General features: G+C 53.6%; 1 protein-coding gene across 1 annotated transcript; it reads left to right on the forward strand.

The window, feature by feature from the left end:
• Nucleotides 1-5553: 5553 nt before the first annotated feature.
• LOC137457469 (zinc finger protein ZFP2-like) lies at nt 5554-6708 on the forward strand (the record flags this gene model as incomplete). Its single annotated transcript, XM_068169377.1, has 1 exon — nt 5554-6708. A coding segment is annotated over one exon (870 nt), but the record flags the coding sequence as incomplete, so codon positions are not given.
• Nucleotides 6709-10633: the final 3925 nt, after the last annotated feature.

Here is a 10633-nt window from a genome sequence, read left to right on the forward strand (position 1 = left end):
GTTGTGAGCTTAGGGGCTGGCTCTGAGCTTGGGAAGTGGTTCTGATCTTAGCTGCTGCTTCTTGAGCTTGGAAAGTGGTTCTGACCTTACTGGCTGACTCTTGAGCTTGTGGGGGCTGGCTCTGGAGCTTGGCTCTGACTTTTGTTGCTGGTACTGGAGCCTGGGGGCTAGTTCCTGAGGTTGGAAAGTGGTTCTGACCTTAATTGCTGGCTTGGGAGCTGTTTCTTGAGCTTGGGGTCTGGGTGTGAGCTTGGAAAGGGGTTCTGACCTTAGTTGCTGGCTCTGGGCTTGGGGTGTGGTTCCTGACCTCAGGGCCTGTCTCTGAGGTCAGGGACTGGTTCTTGAGCTTGGTAAGTGATTCTGACCTTAGTTGCTGGCTTGGGAGTCGAGTCTGCACTTTTGATCTAGGTTCTGGACCTTAGTGGCTGGCTCTTGAGCTTGGGGGCTGGCTCTTGAGCTTGGAATGTGGTTCTGTCCTTATTTGCTTATTATTGTGGTTATTATTGTGGTTCTGACCTTATTTGGAGACTTGATGAGGTACTTGGTGCCATGGGTTAGTTGTTTGGGTGGGTTGGATTGGTTGATGGGTTGGACGTGATGATCTTGAAGGTCTCTTCCAACCTGGTTTGGTTTGCTGGCTTGTGAGCTTGGGGCCTGGGTGTGAGCTCTGGAGGTGGCTCTCAGCTTGGGAAGTGGTTCTGATCTTAGCTGCTGGTTCTTGAGCTTGGGGCCTGGATGTGAACTTAGGAGCTGGCTCTGAGCCTGGGGGCTGGTTCTGCATTTCTGATCTGGATTCTTGTGCTTGGGAGCTGACTCTGACCTTAGTTGCTGGTTCTTGAGCTTGGGGGCTGGGTGTGAGCTTGGCCCCTGCCTTGAATTTAAAATGTGAGAGTTCAGGCAGTTGGAAGTTGAAGCTGAGCTGCTTTGCACTGCAGTGCTGCAGAGTTTGTGGTGCTCCAAAGGCAGATCTCAAAGAGCTGCTGCAAGAGTTGAGCTGAAGTGGCACAGTGCCCTGCAGAGGCAAAAGCTTTCCCTGCCAGTCAACCATTGGAATCCTCTCCCCAGGGCAGTGGTGGATTGCCCTGCAGGGCAGAGTTGGAAGGCTCAGCTTGGCAGGGGGCTGGGCCAGCTCCTTTCCAGTCCAGTGTCAGCTGGCAAGGTTGGAGCAGCTGAGCCTTGGGATCCCTTGCAGCCTGGCATTGTGTGGCAGCAGAGCTGTGCTGCTGGTTTTGAGGGCACTTGGAAAGCTTCTGGAGCATTTGTGCAGAGTGTGCAAGACATCCCTGAGCCTAGCAACTCCCTCAGCTCTCTTCAGAATGAACTCTGCAGAGCTGGAAGAGCTTTCCAGGAATTTGGCAGAGGTTTGGAGGAGTTGGGAAGGGATTTTGGTTCTCCTCCTCCTTGTCCTCTTCCTTGTCCTCCTCTGCCTCATCTTTTTCCTGCTCTCCCTGGAGGCTGCCCTTAGCCTCCTAGAATCCTAGAGTGGTTTGGGTTGGCAGGGAGCAGCAAAGGTGCTGCAGTCCAAGCCCCTCTGCAGTCATCAGGGACATCCTGCACTAGCTCAGGTTGCCCAGAGCCCTGTCCAGCCTGACCTTGAACCTCTGCAGGACTGGGACCTCAAGCCCCTCCCTGGGCAACCTGTTGCAGTGTTCCAGCAGGCTCCTGGTGCGGAACTTGTTCCTCACCTCCAATCTCAATCTGCTCTGCTCTAGTTTGCAAAGCCTGCAGGGACAGGACCAGAGACAATGGCTTCAAAGAGTCCCTCTGCAGCCTTCTTGTAGTCCCCTTCAGGTACCAGAAGGTCACTCTTAGGTCTCCATAGAGTATTCTCCTCTCCAGGCTGATCACCCCCAGCTCCCTCAGCCTGTCCTGGTAGCAGAGCTGCTCCAAGCCCCTGATCATTTTTGTGTCCCTCCTCTGGACCCTCTCCATCAGGTCCATGTCCTTCCTGTGTTGAGGGCTCCAGAGCTGGCTGCAGTGCTGCAGGTGAAGTCTCAGCAGGGCAGAGCCAAGTGCCAGGATGGCCTCTGTCCATCTGTGGCCCTGCTGCTTTTGGTGCAGCCCAGGCTGCCCTTGGCCTTGTGGGCTGCAGGCTCCCCCTGTCTGTTCCTGTCCAGCTTCTTGTCCAGCAGCACCCCCCAGTGGTTTTCTGCAGGGCTGCTTCCTATCCCCTCCTCCCCCAGCCTGTCCTGATTGTGAGGATTGTGCCAGGCCAGGGGCAGGACCCTGCCCTTGCTCTTGTTGAAGCTCAGGAGGTTGCCCTGGGCCCCCTCTGCAGCTTGTCCCCTTGAGCTCCTCCAACTTGTTCTGCAGGGTATTGCCTTAGGTTTCAGGAGGCAGAGAGGCTCTCTCTGAGCCTTGTGAAAGGAGTTGATGCGAAGCTGTGGCCAGAGGGTTGGATAGAATTGGGCAGTTTCCATGGCTGTGCTGTTCAGAGCTGCATCCTACAGTGCAAAGCATCCAATCCACAACAATCCATAGTGTGCCTGGGCCACGGGAGCCAAGCAACCTCCCTAGGCCAAAGCTTCCTCCAGAGCTCCACCAAAGCAGGCCAGAACCCCAGGCCCCAAATGCCTTTCCCCTCCCCCATGCCTCTCTGCCCCTCCTCCCCCATACCCAAGAGCTGCAGTTACAGCTTCTGGTAGGCAGCTCCCAGGTGAGCCAGGCCTCTGCAGGCCGCAGTTGGCAGCATTGCCAAGGCCTCAAAGCTCCTCTGCAGAGAGAGATGCCAGAAGATGTTCCTGGGAGCAGAGAGGAAGGGCAAAGGAGGTTGGAGATCCTGTGCTGTTCCTTTGTAGAGAGTGGGTGCAGGCCTTGTGGGGATGAAATGAGATAGATGACACTTTGTGGTGTCCCTCTGGACTCTGCTGTCCCTTCTGGCGGTCTCTACTGTCTGGTGTAAGACATCCCAGTGCCTTCCACCCACCACAGGTATTCTCCTCCATGTTCTCATCCAGGGACTTCTGTTGGAACCTACTGGCTGTAAAGATCAGCCCTGGTGATGTTGTGGGACCCTTGGGACTCTGAGGGGGCAGCAAGTGAGCGGAGCTGGAGCACTGGATGGAGAGATGGAGGGTGAAGGCTGCAGGGGGTGGGAGGGCTTAGTTCAGCAGCTGTGTGGCTCTGCCTGGCTCCTACCTCCAATGGTGCTGGCAACAGCTGACCCCAGAAGCTCAAAGCCCCAAACCCTTCCTGGCTGAGGACAGTCCCCTGACCCCTCCTGACATCCAGCACAGCCCAAGCAGGCACTCAGGGCTCCTAGCCACACAGCCCAGCCATCCCCCATGGCAGGAGTCACCTGAGGTCTCACTCCCTCTCTGTCCCCCTTGCTCTCCTCACATCCTGCCTGAGGTGTCTGCAGGGTCCCTCCCCAGCCCTCATCTGTAACCCCCCCTTGGCTTGGTGCTGTTCTTTCAGCCCTCCAGCTGATCCCAGCCTTTAGTCTCAGGCCCCTTCCATTCTTGTGCTGCTGCTTCCAGCCCAGTTCCTTAGATGCTTCCTCAGCCACAGCATTTCCCACTCCACCCTTCCAGCTGAAGTGGCAGTGGAGGTGGGGGACACAGGGCCATGGGACAGCCAAGGCAGTAGGGACATGGATGGGCTGGGAATGAGGGAAGGGCCTGGGTGTGTTCAGGCAGGAATTAGGCCTTGTCCCCCCAAGAAGGGGATAGGATCCAGGGCCCAGGTGGCAAATGTGTGTGCAGGGAATGGCAGAATCTGGCAGCATTTGAGGAGGTGAAAGGAGTGAATTGTGCTGCAGCTCTGCCTGTGTCAGCTGGGAGATGAACAGCAGCCCATGGGCACTGTGCCCTCCCATCAAACCTCATTTTCTCTTGGGGATGTGGAGTGGCAGCTCCAGGAGAACTGCAAAGAGCAAGCTGAGAGAAATGGTCAGGGAGAGAAGGAAGCCAAACCCTTTCCAGTGAGTCTCTTTGGGCTGCAGGTGTGTGAAGGGTGCTGGAGGTGTGAGGTTTGGGCAGGAGCCAGAGACTCTTCCAGCATCCCAGTGAGGGCTGAAGATGTTTAGCAAGAAGCTGCCCAAGTCCCTTCCCCCTTTGATGCACCTCCAGAAAGCATGAAGCTCCCTTTGTGTGTGTCCTGAGGGCTGCTGTGATCTTTTCTTGGGGAGTGACCAGCAGAGAGGCGTGTGCAGGGCAGAGCTGGGCATAGAGTGAGTGTGGTGGGGGCAGAGCCAGGGAGGAGAGCTGGGTCCAGAGCAAGATCTGCTGTCAAAGGCAGCTGCAGGCAGCAGAGGTCTGGGCAGGCAGTGGGAGGAAGCTGCAGGGAAGGCCTGGGAGAGGCTGTGTGGAGGCAGCTGTGTTGTGGTGCTGGCCTGCAGCTGTGTGCTGGGCAAGGAGCTGAGTCTGCACTTGTTGAGGCCTCCCATCTTGAGCAGCCCTGGCTGTGTGCTGTGGCTGTGCTGCTGGTCTTGGGAGCTGCCCCCAGCAAGGCTGAGCTGTGCTGCCTGGTCCTGGGCAGTGCTGAGCCATCCATTGCAGGTCAGTCCTCTCTGAGACCTTTGCTTCTCTGTGGCAGGAGTTGTGTCCCTCTCTCTCCATCATCCCTGCCTCTGTGTGCTGTGGAAAAGCAGAGTTTGCAGATCTGCCCCTTGGAGCAGCCCAAGAGGTAAGAAACCCAGAGTGGGGCAACAGCAGGACCCCAGCCCCCAGAATCCTAGAGTCCTGGGGCACCTCCCAGCCTCTTCCGCCTCCTCCTGCCCACCACATTTCACCCCTCCAGGGGTTCTGAGGCTCATCAGGTGTTGGAATTTGGAAACTCCCCAGGCTTGTGGGGGTCAGTTGTGTGGCAGGAGGTGATGGGGGTTCGGATGTGGTGGGTGGTGGGAGAAGGTTGAAGGTGGTTTGGTCTTCATTGGTCAATGCTGCTGCCTCCATTGCCTGAGCCAGGAGAGATTGGGCCAGGATCCCCCCTGCCAATGCCACCAGGCTCGAGGAGAGTGGGACCACTTGTAAGCCCCAGGGAACCTCAGGGCACTGATCACAGGAACCTGGGGTCTCAGTACAGGTATTAAAGGTCTGAACCCACACTGTGGCAGAAACTGAAGGTTTGAGGTCCCCTCTGCATTCTCTTCTCCAGCTGGGTGTTGGGAGTCAGGGAGTGTCATGACCCAGGCAGGATCTGAGGGTTTGAGGTCCTGGGCTCAGGTGCTTCCATCTTCCCTATTGCAGAGCTGTGACCCCTTCCTGCCACAGCATGGCCTCACAGAAGGACCCAGACAAGAGCTGGGAGGAGAAGCAGCACCCAGAGATCAAGTTAGAGAAGCCAATGTGCAGTCCCAAGGTAGAGGAGGATGAGGAGGAAAAAGAGGAGAAGATGGAGGATGATGCTGAGAATGACAGCTATGAAGAGGAGGATAATGAGGATGATGAAGGTGACCAGGATGAGGAGGAGGAATGTATGGAGGAGGATGAAGCCAGAGCAGGTCCCTCAGTGTCACCCAAAGAGCTGAATCAGTGCCCTGAGTGTGGGCAGAGCTTCCCAGGTGGCTCAGAGCTAGTGAAGCACCACTGCCCGCAGCCTGGCACCCGGCCCTTCGTTTGTGGTGACTGTGGCAAGAGGTTCCGCTGGAACTCCGAGCTCATCCAGCACCGCCGCACCCACACTGGAGAGAAACCTTTCACCTGTGCTGACTGCGGACAGAGCTTCACCCAGCGCGGCAATCTCACTCAGCACCGCCGCACCCACACTGGAGAGAAACCGGTCGTCTGTGTGGCCTGTGGTCAGAGCTTCACCCAGAGCAGTCATCTCACCCATCACCGCCACACCCACACTGGAGAGAAACCGTTCACCTGTGCTGACTGCGGTCAGTGCTTCACCCAGCGCTATAGTCTCACCCAACACTGCCTCACCCACACTGGAGAGAAGCCCTTCTCTTGTGACGACTGTGGCAAGCGCTTCAGGCAGATCTCTCATCTTATGCAACACTACCTCACCCACAGCAGTGAGAAGGCCTTTACCTGCAGGGACTGTGGCAAGAACTTCAAACGCAGCTCCACTCTCACCATCCATCGCCGCATCCACACTGGAGAGCATCTGTTCCCCTGTGCTGAGTGCAGCAAGAGCTTTACCACGAGTACTGCATTAATCCAGCACCAACTCATCCATAATGGTGAGAAACCTTACAGCTGTACCGACTGCGGCAAGAGCTTCACCCAGAACGTACACCTCACAGAGCACCGTCGTGTGCACACTGGCGAGAAGTCTTTCAGCTGTGCTGAGTGCGGCCAGGCCTTCAGCCGTAGGAGCTATCTCATTTACCACCACCGCACCCACACTGGTGAGAAACCTTTCACCTGTGCTGACTGTGGCAAGAGCTTCACCGAGAAGCGATCCCTCAGCAAGCACCGCTGCACCCACACCAGAGAGCAGCCTGCACTGGAGAGGAGGCATAAATCCACCTAGAATCTGTTGGGTAATTGCGGCCCCTCTGAGAGGGCCTGTCGAGCACCAAAATCATCCCTTTTTCTTTTGCATTTCTCAGGGACTGGGGACACCAGCAGCAACAAACACCTCCTGCCCTTCGGAACACCAATTATTGCTAAAGAGAACAATTACAGTGCTGAGTCAGCACAGCTGGAGCTCCCAGTGGAGGTGGGCAGGGCTTTGCCAGGGTCTGTCTGGTTCTTCCCCAATGCTTTGTGTCTCCCTGGGGTAAAAAATCCTATGTCCATTGACCAATTGTCTCAATAAAACCCAAAAGTTACCCAAATCCTGTCTGTTTGCTTTTATTTCAGATATCCCTGCCTCAATGCCTGAATATTGGGGGCATTTGCTCCCAAGGGATGGGGTGGAGCTGTGTGCCCAGTTCAGGGAGGGGACAATGAGGCGCTCAGAGGAGTCTTGAGGGGCATCTCAGAGACATTCTTCAGGGGTTTTCAGGTGATCTTAGGTGTTTGGCATTTGGATGGTCCTAGGAGTGACTTTTGGAATCTTTGGAAGGTGTGGGGGAAGATGATGGAGATCTTTGGAAGAACTCAGAAAGCTTCTGTTGGCTTTCCACTCTGGGGCTGGAACAGGTTGAAGAGCTGAGAAGAGGTTAAGCTGTCTGTTCCCTCCCAAAACAGAAGTGAGGGAAAAATACACACATGAATCAAAAAACCCTCTGGGCTGGGATAAGGACTTGTGATAAGCTCAAAAGAGTTGAATCCAAAGGAGATCCCATAATGCACACTGACCTGAGGCTGTTTGCAGAAAGAAACACAGCAGTCAGCAGCAGTAGCCAGGAGTTAAACCCCTTCAGCCCTCCCCCTCAGCAAAGAGCCAGCACCTGAGAGCCAGAACCCAACAGCAGCAACCAGAACAGGAAGCCTCCCATGTTGCCATCTGAATTTCAAACCCTGTAGTACTTTGCTCCAGCCAGCACTGTCCCTGTGAAGGCGGCATGAGGCAGGATGGTGTGGAGTAATGGCAGCAAATTTTCAACTTAACCTTTGACATTCCCAAGCCCTCATTCTGTGCCACCTGCACCATGCCCAGCAGCAATCAGCAGCACACCTCAGGCACTGTCCATTCTCACTCCACAGGAGGTCTCTTTGCAGTACCCAAAGGGCTGCTCACTGCAGGTGCTTTGCAGCTCCACTCTGTTCCAGCACAGTCTGGATCAGTCCATGCCCAGTCCAAATGCTGCAAATGCTGGGGCTGTGTTTCCACCTCTGGGGCAATTGAGTCCAGTGACTCCTTCCATGCCTCCAAGTGAAAGCAAACTGTGGCTTGCATCCCAGTACTCAGCTTCCAACACATCCAGGTGTGGGGATCCTCCTGCCACACCAGAAACACAGGAGGGTTCCACCCCTTGTGGTTTGATGGTGTCAGAGCACTCTGGGCACCTGTATCTACTAAAGCTTTATCCTCTCATGGCTTCAACTTGCCAGGCCATTGGTTCTGTGTGATCCAACCAACCAATTTGTCTCTCCCCTCCATGTGGTTGGAGGCAGAGTCCCTATAAGTGCTGGGTGCTGCTCTTTGGCCACAACACCCCCATGCAGTGCTACAGGCTGAGGTCAGAGTGGCTGGAGTTCAGCCAGACAGAAAGCTACCTTGATGGTACTGGTTGATAGTAGGCTGAACATGAGCCAGCAGTGTGCCCACGTGGCCAAGCAGGCAAATGGCATCTTGGCCTGTATCAGGAACAGTGTGGCCAGCAGGAGCAGGGAGGTCATTCTGCTCCAGTACACATTTTAAAATATAGTTTTGTTATTTTGACCTCTTCTTTGCCTTAATGACACACATGCCAGTAGAGAATGACCAGTTGAGATGTGACACATGTGCCTGCTGATAGACTGGAGAACTTTACTGCACTTTGGCCACAGCAACCCCATGCAGAGCTACAGGCTGGGGTCAGAGTGGCGGGAGAGCTCCAAAACAGAGAGGGACCTGAGGGTGCTGATTGACAGCTGCCTGAACAAGAGCCAGCAGTGTGCCCAGGTGGCCAGGAGGGCCAATGGCATCCTGGCCTGCATCGGGAATAGTGTGGCCAGCAGGAGCAGGGAAGTCATTGTGCCCTTGTACTCAGCACTGGTTAGGCCACACCGTGAGTCCTGTGTCCAGTTCTGGGCCCCTCAGTTTAAGAAAGATGTTGATATGCTGGAAGGTGTCCAGAGAAGGGCAACAAAGCTGGGGAGGGATTTGGAGTACAAGCCCTATGAGGAGAGGCTGAGGGAGCTGGGATTGCTTAGCCTGGAGAAGAGGAGGCTCAGGGGAGACCTCATTGCTGTCTACAACTACCAGAAGGGAGGTGGTAGATAGGTGGGGGCTGGTCTCTTCTCCCAGGCAACCAGAACCAGAACAAGAGGACACAGTCTCAAGCTGCACCAGGGGAGCTTTAGACTGGATGTTAGGAAGAAGTTCTTCATAGAGAGATGCAGAGTTATCCAAACAGTCCTACGTGACTGCCTTGGTGGTCTGTTTTGGTTTGTTCTGTTTTGGAATGGCCTCCTTGGGGGATGTCTGTTCCTCACAGATGAAACTTGTATCCACCTGGGGGAAGAATTGGAATTATATCTCTGTGCCAATTGGGATATGGAATCCTTCAGATCCTTCATGCAACTCTCAGTTTTTCCAGAGTCTCAATGGCTGAAACCAAAGAACCACGTGTCATGCTGTCCTCCAGTTGTCTCATTTGATCACTGAATTGGCCAACCGTAGGAGAAGCTCCACCATAACTTCTTGACACAATTCTGCTTGCCAGAATGTTTGCATAATTAGAAGGAGCAGGTTTGATGATCTTTTTAGCCAGACCAATACCCACAGGAATGTCATCAGGATTCAGAGTTTCATGTTCACCACAGAGTAGCTCTCTAACAGCAAATTCTCTCAAGCGCTTAATTCCCTCATCTATGGTAGTCCAGGGTTTAGGGATCCATGGAAGATCATCTCGGGAAGGATATCTCAGGGCAACCGCCATTAAAAGGCGTATCCACAGATTAACCTTACAGAGAGCCCTGCCTAGATGTCTATCTATTCCATTATCCCTCGAGAGAGTTCCTAACTGAGCTGCTGACTTGTCTCCAACTGTTAGAGCTGAAGCACCTGTATCATAACACCTACTAAGCCAAGCTAGAACTGGCTCCTTATCTGCCCTGGTGAAATCTTTACGGACATTTCTCAATTCCTCGCGGGGAGAAGAACATTCTGAAATATCATCTTCCTCCTCCTCTCCCTGAATTCTTTGCCCATATAATCCTGCTGTCATTCTCCTAAGGATCTCTTTAAGCTGAGAACCACCTTTGCCAGCTGCTTTCCTAGCTTCATCTGTATCCTGCTTTGATCTCACTAGGTTAGCTAGATCTTTAAAACAACTCTTCCTCCTGAGCAGGATCTTTTAGAGTAGAGGGCCCCTTACCAGGATCAGTCTCCACCTCTTCTTCTCCATCTTTGGCCTTTCCACTTCTAGTCTTTAAAGTAGCCACCTTAACTGGAGCTGTGTTTGAATTCACAGCCACCTTAATGGAAGCTGACAGGTCCTGAGATAAATCAGCTGCTGGGGCAGTGACTTCCGGTCCCACCGAGGGAGTGGGCGGAAGTGACGTTGCTCCGTTAATGGCCGACGGAGAAGAAGAAGAAGGAGAAGGAGTAGGAGAAGGAGTAGGCGCCATGTTGATACCAGCCGATGCCCTTGGCAGCTTGCGAGAATCAGGAGGGTCATTTAGAGCTGCTTTACCAATTAACTTTTTAGCCTTCTTTTTAACTGACACAGATTCCCCACACTCTTCATCACTAGATGACTCTGGGACTGATCCAGAGCCACGGCGTTTTCTTTTTGATCTCGTTTTAATAACAAAACAAGCTTTGGATATCTTTCTCTCTCGCCGCAGAGAGAACAGTAAATATGCAATTACCATCACCAGCAACAGATTTATTCACATCAAATAAATCACTTTTGGATCCCAGGCATCACCTAAAGTTACTCTCTCCTCAGGCGGAATCTTAAAACCCTTTATCTCAATTGGGAGAGTGGTGGAGGTAACATTCCTGTATCTCACTGGCCATAATAAATTAATACATTTTCCATACCATAATTTAACTCTATACATAACCCACATATAAATTGTCCGCACCAAATATTTGCCCAGGTAATCCAAAATCAAACCCAAACAATATCTGTAAACCAGAG

The sequence above is a fragment of the Melanerpes formicivorus genome, unplaced genomic scaffold (assembly GCF_026170545.1).
Source record: "Melanerpes formicivorus ecotype bairdi unplaced genomic scaffold, bMelFor1.0.p_v2 SCAF_180, whole genome shotgun sequence".
Taxonomy (NCBI): Eukaryota; Metazoa; Chordata; class Aves; order Piciformes; family Picidae; genus Melanerpes; species Melanerpes formicivorus.